The sequence below is a fragment of the Ascaphus truei genome, chromosome 1 (assembly GCF_040206685.1).
Source record: "Ascaphus truei isolate aAscTru1 chromosome 1, aAscTru1.hap1, whole genome shotgun sequence".
NCBI lineage: Eukaryota > Metazoa > Chordata > Amphibia > Anura > Ascaphidae > Ascaphus > Ascaphus truei.
In genome coordinates this window covers 162145124-162160209 of record NC_134483.1, presented here as the reverse complement: position 1 = coordinate 162160209, position 15086 = coordinate 162145124, and the positions used below count along the sequence as shown (strand labels likewise).

At 44.0% G+C, this 15086-nt stretch overlaps 1 protein-coding gene across 1 annotated transcript in view; it reads right to left on the bottom strand.

The window, feature by feature from the left end:
* LOC142493314 (histone-arginine methyltransferase CARM1-like) overlaps positions 1-15086 on the bottom strand; it is a 140345-nt gene that overhangs the window by 47134 nt on the left and 78125 nt on the right. Inside the window, exons 4-5 of the mRNA XM_075597101.1 lie at positions 8284-8388; positions 7044-7154 (exon numbers count right to left, since the gene is read on the bottom strand). Coding sequence (XP_075453216.1) covers positions 7044-7154; positions 8284-8388 — 216 coding nt within the window. The remainder of the gene's footprint in view (positions 1-7043; positions 7155-8283; positions 8389-15086) is intronic.

The window sequence follows — 15086 nt, the reverse complement described above, 5'->3', positions numbered from 1 at the left end:
GTTGTCTTTTTTCCACATATTGCACTGCTGCATGGTGAGAGTTATCTATCCCCCCCCCATCTCTGCCCATTCATCTTAAGGACATTATTGGACTTTCCAAGGATTGGTTTGATTTTTATTGATATTCATTTATTGGACTTTATAGGCGCCGGTAATACCTTTTTTTTTTTATATCCCCGAAGAAGTTACAACTGACCTCCTGGAAGATTTCCTGAAAGACCTGTTCATAGAACTTGTCCCTACCTTGAACAGATGCTCAGTAGAAATTGACAGGGCCCATAGGGCTCCAGGCCCAAATCATACAGACCCCAAGAGGATGAGAGACATTTTGGTGAAATTTCACTCCTACCGCATAAAAGAGCTAATTCTGTCTGCAAGTCGCAAAAAGTCTGAATTACTCTTCCGTGGCTCGCTGCTCCAAATCTACAGCGATCTCTTTAGATCCATGATCGACCGCAGAAGAGAGTTGAAACCGCTCACTGAACTACTGTGAAGCAAGGGAATCCGGTATAGATGGGGATTTCCTTTCAAAATCATCGTTCCCCAGAGTAGCAAATTCTACACGCTCTCCTATCCAGAGGATACACCGAGGCTTCTCAAAGACCTAGGCCTCACAATGCTCGAGACCGCAAAGGAGGAGCGACAGAGAAGTGGCCCAAGAGAACATGAAAGACAGAGACGCGCCTCCGAAAAAATTGCAGGAAAAGCAACTAGCAGGTCTCTCAACTAATCAGTCGGAACCCTACAGCAAAGACCCTCAACGGATGCAACCACCATGATCTGTCCCGCAAGTATACGAGCCTCGCTGGTTTGATCGCCCTGGGGGTTGGGGGTGGTGCAGGCGACACCAGAGCCCTGCCACCAGTGGGGGTTGAGGGGGGGGGGGGTGTTCTGGGATGCTAGGGCCTATGGCGAGGATTCGGAGGGAGTGGATGCTGCGTTAGGAACTGTACCTCATGGTAGAGCCTGGAACTCACGGGTCTGATTGGAGGCAGCTGTCCCTCTCGATCCCGAGCGATCGGGGGTGGAGGAGGGGTCATGTCCGCGGGGGGCTCAGGGTTTCCGACCCCTTTGTGGCTCTTCATATCCCATTCTGGCACACAGAGCACCGGGGGATTTCCCACTATCAACCTCCCCTCACCACCTGGGAATTGTGTTAAGTATATGCATAAGCTTGAATCCAGAGAGGAAAGTTTAAAATGTAATAGGTAATACACAAATCTGCCCCCCCCCTCCTTTTCCTCCTCCCCCTCGCGCCCCGTCTGCTCCCTCCCCCCTTCCCTCCCCGCCTCCCCCCCCTACCCTCCCCCCTACCCTTCTCTCCTCCCCTTCCCCCTCCCTTTCCCCTCCTCCCACCCTTCTCTCCCCTCCCCCTCCATTCCCCCTCCTCGTCCCCCTCCCTTCCCCCTCCAACTAAATGATTCTCTGCTAAACTCTCCAGAGGTAATAAATTTGGTATCACAAAAAATCAGTATTTTGTTTTGAACAAGGGCTCAGTAAGTTCTCCAGCAACGCTTTGGGAGGCCCATAAGGCAACAATCCGAGGCTCCCTCATTTCCATCTCGTCATTCCAAAAGAAAAAAAAGGAGAGAATATATAAAGAATTATCAGAAAAGGTTCGATCGCTAGAATCTGAACACAAAAACAAGCCAACAAAACAGCTATACAAAAAACTTAATATAGCAAGGATGGAATTAAAAGCCGTCCAACTTGATGAGGTAGAGCGGGCGATGAGGTGGACAAAACAGAGATATTATGACAAGGACAATAAGGCTGACCGGATATTGGCCAATAAATTAAGAGGTTTTAGGGTTAAATCCCAAATTACTGCAATTCGGACGAAATCCGGCTCCAAAACACTCAGAGAGAGCGAAATTGCCCAAGAATTTGCAGACTACTATACTAAACTTTATAACCTGAACCCACACAAGAACGCGAAGTCCGGGTTGACGGCTATCACAAAATATCTAGAGGAATGTAGCCTACCAGCCCTCTCAGAAGAAACCGCCCTAAAATTAAATGAGGAAATAAACGCCGGTGAAATACTGGAGGTACTAGCACAATTAAAAACAAACAAGACCCGGGGCCCAGATGGTTTCTCTAATCTTTATTACAAGAAATTTAAGGCAGTGCTGATCCCACACGTAGTAGAAGTTTTCAACTCCTTCATGAAAGGGGAATATATTCCTCCCTCAATGTCCCTAGTGAACCTAGCAATAATTCATAAAAAGGGTAAGGATCCACTAAACTGCGGCAGCTACAGACCGATCTCCCTTCTTAATTCGGAGCTGAAAATATACAGCAAAATTTTAGCCAATAGACTAAATCCAATAATCCCGAGCTTGATCCACAAAGACCAGGTCGGCTTTGTCATGGTAGACAAGCGTCGGACAACACACGTAAAATTATAAATATTATCGATCATGTACATCTCTCTAATACAAGGTCTTTATTTTGAGCCTCGATGCTGAAAAAGCATTTGACAGAATTAGATGGGACTTTTTAGATCACACTCTGATCAAATTTGGCTGCCGAGGTCCTTTCCTCGAGGGAATCAGAGCTCTGTATAAAAACCCATCTGCATTGGTAAAGCTCCCAAGTCCCGTAATAATAAAAAACGGTACGAGACACGGCTGCCCCTTGTCCCCTCTCCTCTTTGCCTTATCGATAGAGCCCCTGGAGGCCACCATCCGAAAAGATATCAATATAAAGGGAATCAAAATAGGCCAAGAAGAATTCAAGATATCCCTGTTCACCGACGATGTAATATTGTCTCTGGCGGAACCCTTGATGTCCCTCCCCAACCTTCAATCACAATTAGAAAAATTCGGCCAGGTGTCCGGATACAAAATCAATAATGACAAATCTGAAGCCCTAAATTTATCCCTGACACCATCCGAGGTAAAACTATTACAAATTAATTTCAGCTATAAATGGAACTCCTCCTATATTCGATACCTCGGAATTAAAATTACAAACTCATATGAGATATTGTTTAAGCATAACTTCCCCCCCTCTATTTGCTAAAATTAAAGGAGACCTACAGAGCTGGAATGAACACCATATCTCCTGGCTGGGTAGAGTTGCTTCAGTAAAAATGAATGTCCTCCCCAGAATTCTGTATTTATTCCAAACACTCCCAGTCCAGGTCCTAGGAGCTGATCTCAAAAATATCCAAAATAATATACTCCAATTTATCTGCAATGGGAAAAAGCCAAGCGTGGCACGATCGGTTATGATGGCACCAAGAGACAGTGCAGGTCTGGGAGTACCAGATATTTCCAAATACTACCTTGCAGCCCACCTAAAACAGGCGGCCACATGGAATAATGACCCAGTGTCTTGTAGCTGGTTGGAGATTGAAGCCTCCTACATCTCTCCCCTCTCCCTCCCTTCCCTTTTGTGGGCGGAGGGGGGGGGAGGCGGGAGACAACGCCGGGCAGGATGGCCCTGGGAGCAATGAGATGTACATGGGGGATATGGTCAAAAACAAGAACTAAATTTGGCTTATCATCTTCCCCTTCAATTCTGACCCCCCTGTTTGGCAATCCGGACTTCCACCCGGGTTGTGATCCTAGGGACTTCAGACTGTTCAAAGCAGCCAATATAACAAAAGCATCCGATCTGCTAATCAAAGGACGGCCTATGAAATTCTCCGAAGCACAGGAGAAATATGCCCCCGGGGGTCTCCCCCTATTCGCTTTCTTCCAGATTAGACACTTCTTAACAACGATCTCCCACAACTCCAAGTATGAAAGCCCCTCTAACTTTGAAAAGATATGTGCAGTAGGAGCATATCGGAAGGGTCTGATCTCTGGGATTTATATGGGACTAGCACGTGCCCTGGTACCCGTCAACCATAGCTATATGCTTAAGTGGACTGCAGACCTCAATATAGAAATAAATAGAGAAGACTGGAAGGATATCTGGGAGGCCACAACCAAAACCTTAATTTGTACCACTATCAAGGAAAATATATACAAAATTTTATTCCACTGGTACCTCACCCCAAGTAGGCCGAGCCAGGCCTTCCCTGGCCTGTCAGACCTCTGTTGGAGGGGATGCGGCCAGCAGGGAGACCTGGTACACATACTGTGGACCTGTCCCGTGTTAGGCCCTTTGTGGGATATGATCCGATCCATGGTGGGGGAGATAAGTGAGGTGGAGGTCCCACTGGATCCGGTGTCGTTTCTGTTGGGTAAGTCTATTGAAGGCCTCCCTCCTCAGATCAAAAAATTAACATCCTTTGTACTAACGGCAGCCCGCCGCTCAATAGTGCAAAATGGAAAAAAACTAGACCACCCAACAGGGAGATGGTCCTCACCAGAACCGGGGAAGTCCGTCTGATGGAACTCCTATCAGCTCGATTAAAAGCAACAAGCAAAAACTAGACAAATTCAACACAACCTGGGTAGCTTGTCCATATGATTAAACCCCCATAGAGTACTCAAACTCTGTTCTAGAGCTCGATGGATATCGGGCCATGGGCGGCCCTCTCTTATGCCACTGCATACCACTCTCCCCCTCCCCACCCCTCTCTCGGTCCCCTCTTTCTTCCTTTCCTCCTTTCAACTATGCTTTCTCCTCTTGAAAAGGAGAGACGGGTGCAGATCCATAGACTCCCCCCCTCCGGACGGAGAGGAGGGCTTGATACTCCTGGATCCTAACAGGTTGTGCGGAAGCTCTACTATTGTCAATTTGTTCAAAACTAACTAATGACTTCTTTATCAGTTTGTTTTGATATGTTATGCTGTACCCTACCCTCTGAAAAACCCAATAAAAAAGTTTGGAAAAAATTATATATTACTTTAAATCAGTACAACATTTTCATTTTCAAAAACAGACAAAAATGTGCACCTTGGAGCTTTCCAATGTGCTTTATATTAATTACGTAGGGTTAATAATTGTTGATTAGTAAAAAGGGGTAGGTCATCTTATTATAGCAATTGATACTATTTATGTGTATGTAAAGTTGAATTTGCACTACAACCAACCAACCTTGATGCGATTTCCACTTCTGTTACATTGTGTGTGTTGTTCGTGACGAGTGACGGCGTGCACAACACTGTGCGCCTCCGGAACAAATGTATGTACCCTCACGATGCTGCCCATAGTGTGCCCGACCGCGCAGTCAATTTTTTGCGCGACAAACAATTTTGTGTTTGTCACGTGACAGCCGGGTCATCATGACATCACGGCCATGCCTCTGCCATGCCTCCACCACACCTCCCCACCACGCACGACAACGCAATTGCATAGTGCATTTGCATTTGCAATTGCATTTTTTATATGTAAAGCATGTGACAATGTATAATTTTACATTCTTGCCCAGGCTGGCAATCGTTTGGTGCTCCTGATATAAATCTGCAAGCATCCTGATTGTGTGCCTAACATAATGGCTACCTCAGTCAGTGTAACTCAGCAGCTAGAATGTATCCTTATATTACAAAGGTAAAATTATGTACAGTTTACAGCTCAAACGGCTGGGAACATTTGCAAAATATTATCCCTAACAGGAAAGTGTTACTAAGATCCCCCACTGCTTGGGAGGCGGGCTAAAACCTGCAATAGAAATCAAAGGATGCTTTAAAACGTATTAAAAATGTCATTAAGAGTTGAATAAAAAACAAAACAAACAAAAAAACAGTCACTATTATGTAATGCTACAGAACTGATTTATCAGAAAAAAAAACATACGTTTTCACATGTTCTGCTGCTTTAAACTTCGATATTGTTGATGCAAAACTGGGCAAAAACGACATGCAATTTGACGCAATTAAAATCTATACATTAAGAATTATCTATGGATAAAAATTCAGTTTGACATCTTATTTGAGAGCTAGAGAGACAGCTCATTCACTTATACACCACCAAATAGATCTCAACTCCACCTGAGATGTCTTGAAATATTTTAATTTAAACTCTCCCCCCCTTCTCAACCCTCCCCCTCTCCCCCCCCCTCCCCCTCCCCCCCCCCTCTCCCCCTCCATGGGAGGAACATTTCTGGCCTTGATTTTCAAGGCTTAATGAATAGCCCATGAACAAGTCAATTTGCATATTGTACCCGGAACCCAACTGAGTTAAAATGGCTGTTTTGGCCCGATTACAACGTGCAATAAGTGATTAATGAATACAGCAAGGAACAAAAACAGCTGTTTTGCCTGTTAGATGCAGATTGCTTCAAGTGCATCAGGCTTTATGTCTCGGTTATTTTATTTTATCTTGCATTTGCATGAAAAATCCCAAGCAGTTCTAATGGGCTGCTGCATAAACATCTCTGGCTAACACATTGTGTGAGTTGGGTTAGGGTAGGTCACCGCTGCCTGCTGCAGCGCCCGCTATGGCATGCTCTGCAGGAACAAGTGCCGCCCCTCAATGGGGCTCGGCCCACTACCAGGGTTGGCCGTTGCACTGCGCGGCCAAATTTTTCTGAAGACAGAAAAACTGTGTTCAGATCTGGCGATGCCCACCAGTGGTTCAGCCAATGAGGGCAAACCTGCCGGGTGATGTCATGGCCGCAAACCCGCTACGCCCCCATCACAGCCCCCCGTCTTTTCCCCTGCAGCTCTACACAGACTGGAGAATAGAGCTGCACGCACCGCCAGCCTGGCAGGTGTGCGTGCAGCGCCGACACCGGGGACCAAGCCTTAGAAGCTTCTTATACTTGATACTTATACGTGATCCAGCTGAAGGCCGCCTGTAGCGTGAAAATTGTTGTATATCATACATTTTTCAGATAGCAGTGCTACTTTACAAGCATGTGGACAAAATCCAGCATACAGTATATCCACAGTATATACAGTCTGTACAGTATATCCACCAAAATGGTCGATCTGCTGTTTTCGGGCAAAAAAAAACGTAGTTTAAGTCGATGGTGTATTTCATCCATAACCAACCAGATCGATTCAGTGGATGCAGAACAAGCCCCTATCTGACTTAGCATTTTAATGATGGTTACCATACCACTGTATTAACATAATTGCCTGGTCTTTATCACCCTTCACTGCCTAGATTGCTTCTGTGGAGTCAAAGCGCACACTTACTTCAGCAAATTTCGCAACAGAACTGGCTTCCACAGCATACACTTTCCTTGCACCAGCCTGCACAGCAAAAAACGACAGGATGCCAGATCCACAGCCGACGTCCAGTACAACCTCAGGTAATAAGTGAATAGGAAACCATGAAATAAAGGCAGAACAGGAAGGGGGAAAAATATTATATTATGAAGAGCAATAAATGAAAGGGTGGGGACAAGAAAGGGGAAAGAAAACTACATTTTTATTTTTAATTATATATATATATATATATATATATATATATATATATATATATATATATATATATATATATTACTGTACGTAGTGACAAAATGTGTTTTTACCTGTGTGTAATGTGAAACTACAGCAGGGGTGGCCAACTCCTGTCCTCAACAGGTCCGTTTTTCAGGATATCCCTGCTTCAGCACACGTGGCTCAGTCAAAGACTGATTGAGCCATCCGTGCTAAAGGAGGAATCCTGAAAACCTGACCTGTTGGTAGCTCTTGATGATTGAAGTTGGCTACCCCTGAACTACAGTGTGTAGCTGTACGGCACTGATTACACACTGACACGTCTCTACAAAAATAACCCCCTTACCAAACCTTTGCCCAGGGATCACAGAGTCATACAAACAAAATGTGATGGTAATAAAAGTTACAAGAACTGAAAGAGGACCTTATTGAAAGAGATCAAATATTTGATGCAATTCACTAATAGTTTTCTAAATGATAAAGAAAATTAAACTCAAACTGTACCATCACATTTCAACCGCTGCCAGCGAAATATGCCCGAGACCCGTAACTTTACCTGTTTCTGCTGTCTAATGTCATAGAATAGTCAAAGATACCGAAATTGTGCTTTTTACACTTTGCGGGCCTCTTACCTTGTCTGGCGCGGCATCTCCTCAGACAACGCAGCGTCATGACATCGCGACGCCATGCGGCGTTACATTGTCATGGCAACGCGATGCCATGTGACATCACGGCGCCATGTCATGACAACTCAGTGTGACATCGAGGCTCCACGAGAACGAGACGTCTCAGGAGGAGATCCCGCTGGACAAGGTAAGAGACAGTTGCACAGGCCCCGCGCTTTCCCCCGGCAACAAGTTTAATTATTGTGGGGAAGAGCGTGGGGAATCTGTAACCGCGGCGATCGGTGCTCGGTGCACCGTCATCAAGCCGGCCCAAAATGTAAATGCCCCCCGAAGATTTTATCATCTAATTAGTAAATACCCATTCTTACCTTGTCATTAAAGTCTACGTGGTTTTGTAATATAGCTCTGTGATATGTGGTGGTTCTTACATAATCCTGCATCATATTCTGTTGTTGAGATAAACAGCCATAAAACTAAAAAAAAAAAAAGAAAAAAAAAAAAGACAAGTTGAAGATTGAAAAGTAACATTCGAAACACTTTGAAATGAACAGGATGATCACGGAAACCTTGTGCAAATTGAAGTCTCCTTGGCAACATATTCTAAAAATAATCAGTGCACCAGGACCGTATACTAAAAATTCTGTAAAGTAATTTATTATATAAACGACACAAAGCTATTCACATCTGTGATAAAAGCAGCATGTTTAGTGAAAGACAGACGCAGAGGATTTTTGATAATCACAGCTGTAATTGGATGGATTTTATGTTAAAGCCCCAATCACTGCTGCTTGAGTTTTTGTAGTGTACATTTTACGGAACCATGCGGTGAAGGCACGTTAGGCCTGGGACATGGTGCAGGGAGCGGCGCTGGGCAGCGCTGACGCTCATGCTCTCCTGCTCACGCAGGAGATTTTTTCTGTCCCTGCATGAGCGTCAGCGAGCGCGCTTGTGTGCCGGGTGGGAGGCTTTTGGGAGGCGGGCCTGGAGGCGGGGCTAGCGCGCCACGTCACGGCGCCGACGTCACGGACTGCCATTGGCTTCTGGCAGTCACGTGAACGGCCCTGCGCTTGCATGAGCGGCAAAATGTAAACGTGCCTGTCTCCTGCATTTCCACACGCCTCCGCACGCCTGCGGAAGCGCCGTCTAAAGCCGCGCTGATAGGGATAATGTTTCCCCTCAGCGCGGCTCAGCACGCCTCAGCACGGTCCTTTTGACCATGTCCGAGGCCTTACACATGTTGGAGAAGAGTTTAGTTCCATTCATTTAAATGGAGCATTGCTCCAGCACTGGGAAGATAGCTTCACCGCAGATTGAATAGGGTCCTTAGGAATTCTGTTATAGAGCTATCTATCCCTTGTATCTCAATACTGACATCACGGGGTTGATCTGAGTTCCTCATAAATATCAGTACCCCTTCCCTGATTCCTGACTTCATAAGCTAAACCTAATTATGAGTTTCTGAATTACAGTACCACTGCCAAAGTTTATTTTCTGTGACGCCATTACTTAAACAGCGGGGGCGCGGCGGTTGCAGAGGTCCCGCTCTTCTCCCAAGGCATTTAAATGAATGCCAGGGGATCGTGTGAGGCCTCTGCAACTTCACTTACCTTCTCTTCGGCGATGCATCGCCATGGCAACGCGGCGTCAAATGACGCCACGGGGTCATGTGATGTCACGCTGGCAGGGCAATGTGACGTCACATGACCCTGCGACGTCATTTGATGCTGGGAGCTGGAGAGGACGTAAGGCAGGGGGGGCGCAAGCAGGGAGGGAAGGGGGGGCGCAAGCAGGGAGGAAAGTAAACTGAAAGTAAAATAGTCTTCTTGTAACAACAAGCGACTATAATATGTGTCCCCTAAATGGAAAACACTTGAAACAATTGCAGGCTTCTATAACTTTGAAATTATACTAATCATATTCATTCATCTATAAGAAGTCCAATAATAAAGTATATGGAAGAGGCATGGATTATCTGGCAATGGGTTGTTGGCAATCGTCGTCCAATAAAGGAGTTAAATTAATTCCTGCAGTGGTGCTTTGTGACCAAGGGCCCCTCCTGGCTCAGGACCGCCAGACTCCAGACATGCAATGGGAGTGGCAGCGCTCAAAGAGTCTTTCTAAAACAGTCTCTTGTCCTAGTCTAACTAGTCTTGTCCTGTCTATCTTTTACCTTGCACGATAGATTGGATAGGGCAAGTCAACTGCCACCCCACCAATCCTGTAGTACAGGGGGGCACAAACTTTTTTTTCCTGCACCCCCCTGCCGGCGGTACCCCCCTCTTTGCAAACCCCACTTACCTCGGCGGCATGATGTCACGTTGAGACAGCAACATGATGTCACGTTGCCATGGCGACATGTCTAAGAAGCTGCCGGAGCCAAGGTAAGTCAAGTTTACAGAGGCCCCGCAGCTCCCCCAGCACTTAATTTAAGTGCCTTCGGGAAGCGCGCGGGGCCTCTGTAAACCCTCCGCCCCCCACAGTCAGTCTCACCCCCCCTCTGGGGGGGTCGCACCCCTGACTTTGCGCACCGCTGCTGTAATACACATAACCCATACAACTTGCTGAATACAGCAGTATTGTTTTGGTAGTCACTGTTAATTTCCCCACAAGTGGGCACATTCTGCTTTGTCACCTTGAGCGTTATACTGTATGATGTAAAAGGTGACGCTGTTATGCTCATTTGCCTATCATTTCCCAGAATCCCTGGCTGCAGTGGAAGCACTGTATCCTAAGAGATAATGGGAGAAAAGCAGGGTTGCAGACCTGTCTGAGACGTGAATGTGCTCACAAGTGGTTGTCACTATATTTGAGTGTTTTCAGGGTCACAGCTTGTCATTTTAATTATTAGACCACAAGGAGAATTACTATGGCACAAAATAGCTCTCTGATGGAAGTGAGGCAAAATTGGATCCAATTACTATAACAAATTGGTGCCAAGAGGATGCAAAATAACAAGTAACTAATAATTGTGTTATCCAAACAGTATTCCTGAATATTATGTCTTAATAAACCTTTAAGTCGCTTCTGCACTATTGCTGTAATTGCCTGGTTATGATCTAGCTCCGTTTCCAAATATAGGAACCACGTCTGCTTTGTCTTGTGGTCCAGAGCCTGTTGAAATCAAGTCCTTGAATATGAAATATAACACTCTGACTATGACTGAACTTAGCTCCTTAAGAACCTTTTGGTGCATGCCATCCGGGTCCCGTGCTTTATTTACTTTAATTTGATCAAATCGCCTCCGCACTTCTTCCTGAGTTAAAATGTCAATTAATGTTGAGGTTGTAGCTTCCTCTTGTAATATTTTTGCAATTGGTTCCTCCTTGGTATATACAGAGGCAAATCATTTCTTTATTACCTCTGCCTCCTCCTTATTCTCAGTAATGTGCATGCCCATGTCACACTGAAAGTATCCTATATTCTCTTTTCTAATCCTCTTTGTAATTAATGTATTGAAGAACTTGCAACTTTGGTTACATGCCTTATAATTCTCATATGATGCCCCTGACTTCAACAATCTAAATAGCTGCCTCTTCCGGTCTATTTTTTCCCCTGTCTGTCTATTTAGCTACATTAATTTAGATTTTTTTTATGTTATATTTATTTTATATATATTAAGGGTTTATACCAGTGTATTTCAACCAGGATTCCTTTGAACTATTGGGTTTCCCAGACATCCCTAAGAAATTATATATACCGAATTGGGTGAAGAAGAAAATCCATCCAAAAAGAATCCCTTTTTAATTGCACTCATGGAAGGTACGTGTGCATGGGGATAATGTTATCCAGGGTACAAATACTCCCTCGAGGCCATTCAAATTGAATCATGGGCAATAAAAATAAAAAAAATAAACTTTTATTACATCAAAATGTAGGACACAGGTGTGAGGGTATATATACAAATGTGTGGGTTAAAATACTGATGGTGGTGCGGTTTTGTGGAGTGAGAGGTACTCTATCTGTAAGTAGTACAGACAGGGATCGCCCCATAAGGAGTTAATACTCCCAGAACAATTATCACTCCACAAGCAAAGGCAATTCTAGAAGTCATAAAGTGTACAACTATACGAGCCTCACATATAGTATAACTTAGTAGAATGTATCTAGGTATATTATTGATACAAAGCAATACAATAAATAGTAACAGGTGAATTGAAATTGTTGCCATAAAGCGTGTACCTCACGCGAAACGGCCCGTCGTATTTTAGTCGCCCCAGTGGTGGAGCGCTAGCGGGATGTGGATACCTCCTCCATTCAGACTAATTAAGCATGTTATATGTGAATAATGGTTTGGAGTATACATGTCCTGACTAAGAAAGCGCTATTCATATATAACCTATACTAACTTGTGGCTCAGTACCACAAGATTGGCGTAAAGCAGATGTGGTGCCTATATTTAAAAAGGGAGCTAGATCACAACCGGGAAATTACAGACCTGTAAGCCTGACTTCAATAGTAGGGAAACTACTTGAAGGTTTAATACGGGATAATATTCAGGAATACCTAATGGAAAACAAAATTATTAGTAATAGTCAGCATGGATTTATGAAGGATAGATCTTGCCAGACTAACCTTATTTGTTTCTTTGAGGAGGTAAGTAGGAATTTAGACCAGGGTAATGCAGTTGATGTTGTCTACTTAGATTTTGCAAAGGCTTTTGATACGGTTTCACACAAGAGGTTGGTGTACAAAATAAAGAAAGTTGGACTCAGTAATAATATATGCACCTGGATTGAAAACTGGTTATAGGACAGACAACAGAGGGTTGTCATAAATGGAACTTTTTCAGGTTGGGCTAAAGTCATGAGTGGAGTACCTCAAGGATCGGTACTGGGACCCCTGCTTTTTAACTTGTTTATTAATGACCTTGAGGTTGGGATCGAGAGCAAAGTCTCCATCTTTGCTGATGATACTAAATTGTGTAAGGTAATAGAATCAGAGCAGGATGTAATTTCTCTTCAGAAGGACTTGGAGAGACTGGAAACGTGGGCAGGTAAATGGCAGATGAGGTTTAATACAGATAAATGTAAGGTTATGCATTTGGGATACAAGAATAAAAAGGCGACTTACAAATTAAATGGAGATATATTGGGGGAATCCTTGATGGAGAAGGATTAAGGAGTACTTGTAGACAGCAGGCTTAGCAATAGTGCCCAATGTCATGCAGTAGCTGCAAAGGCAAACAAGATCTTATCTTGCATCAAACGGGCAATGGATGGAAGGGAAGTAAACATAATTATGCCCATTTACAAAGCATTAGTAAGACCACACCTTGAATATGGAGTACAATTTTGGGCACCAGTCCTAAGAAAAGACATTATGGAGCTAGAGAGAGTGCAGAGAAGAGCCACCAAATTAATAAAGGGGATGGACATTCTAACTTATGAGGAGAGGCTAGCTAAATTAGATTTATTTACATTAGAAAAGAGGCGTCTAAGAGGGGATATGATAACTATATACAAATATATTCAGGGACAATACAAGGAGCTTTCAAAAGAACTATTCATCCCACGGGCAGTACAAAGGACTCGGGGCCATCCCTTAAGGTTGGAGGAAAGGAAGTTTCACCAGCAACAAAGGAAAGGGTTCTTTACAGTAAGGGCAGTTAAAATGTGGAATTCATTACCCATGGAGACTGTGATGGCAGATACAATAGATTTGTTTAAAAAAAGGTTGGACATCTTTTTAGATGGGAAAGGTATACAGGGATATACCAAATAAGTATACATGGGAAGGATGTTGATCCAGAGATTAATCCGATTGCCAATTATTGGAGTCAGGAAGGAATTAATTTTTCCCCTTAATGGTTTTTTTTGTTTGCCTTCCTCTGGATCAATAAGTATAGATATAGGATAAAGTATCTGTTGTCTAAATTTAGCATAGGTTGAACTTGATGGACGGAAGTCTTTTTTCAACCTTATCTACTATGTAACTATGTAACTTTGGGTTTACTTTTGCAACCCCAATATACTGTATGTTGCCCCAGGTATTCCACGATGTTATTTACATATACTGCTAGCAAACTATCCGCCATAATTTTTGTCGTATAAACAACTGGGTCAATTATATCCTTGATACATCCTTTTTTTACCACACCATACTGCAGTGTATATGAGGGCACTGGAATCTGCTAGTATCCTGCTTTTGAATTGCAGACATTGTTGCCAACAGTTTCAATTCACCTATTTCTACTTAGTACCTTGTATCAATAATATACCTAGATACATTCTACAAAGTTATACTATATGTGAGGCTTGTATAGTTGTACACTTTATGACTCCTAGAATTGGCTTTGCTTGTGGAGTGATATTTGTTCTAGGAGTATTGTATGTATGTATGTATGTGTGTCTTTATTTATATAGCGCCATTAATGTACATAGTGCTTCACAGTAGTAACGCACGTGACAATCGTATAAATAACAAATAACAGATCATGGGAATAAGTGCTTCAGACATAAATGTAACACTGTGGAAGAGGAGTTCCTGGTCCGAAGAGCTTACAATCGAATTGGTAGAAAGAACGTACAGAGACAGTAGGAGGGAGTTCTGGTAAGTGCGTCTGCAGGGGGCCAAGCTTTATGTATCATGTCTAGTATTAGCCACATTGCTACTCATATGCTTCTTTAAGCAAGTGTGTCTTGAGGTGGGTCTTAAAGGTGGATAGAGAGGGTGCTATTCGGGTATTGAGGGGAAGGGCATTCCAGAGGTGTGGGCCAGTCAGTGAGAAAGGTTTAAGGCGGGAGAGGGCTTTAGATACAAAGGGGGTAGAGAGAAGACATCCTTGAGCAGAACGCAAAAGTCGGGATGGTGCATAGCGAGAAATTAGGGCTGAGATGTAAAGCTTTAAAAGTGAGGAGGAGAATTAAGTGCGAGTTGCGAGATTTGATAGGAAGCCAGGAGAGTGATTTCAGCAGGGGAGATGCTGAGACAGATTTAGGAAAGAGTAGAGTGATTCTGGCAGCAGCGTTAAGGATAGATTGTAGGGGAGACAGATGAGAGAAGCAGGAAGGCCGGACAGCAGGAGGTTTGTAAGGAATCCACACCTCGGTTTACTGCGTACCTTGCCTTACAGAACTGTGCAGTCCTGGAACACTCCCCATGATATATTCTGCAGCTGTGCAAGCTATTACTGCAGCCCCAGCCTGGGCTCAGTCATTAGAGCAATGCTATC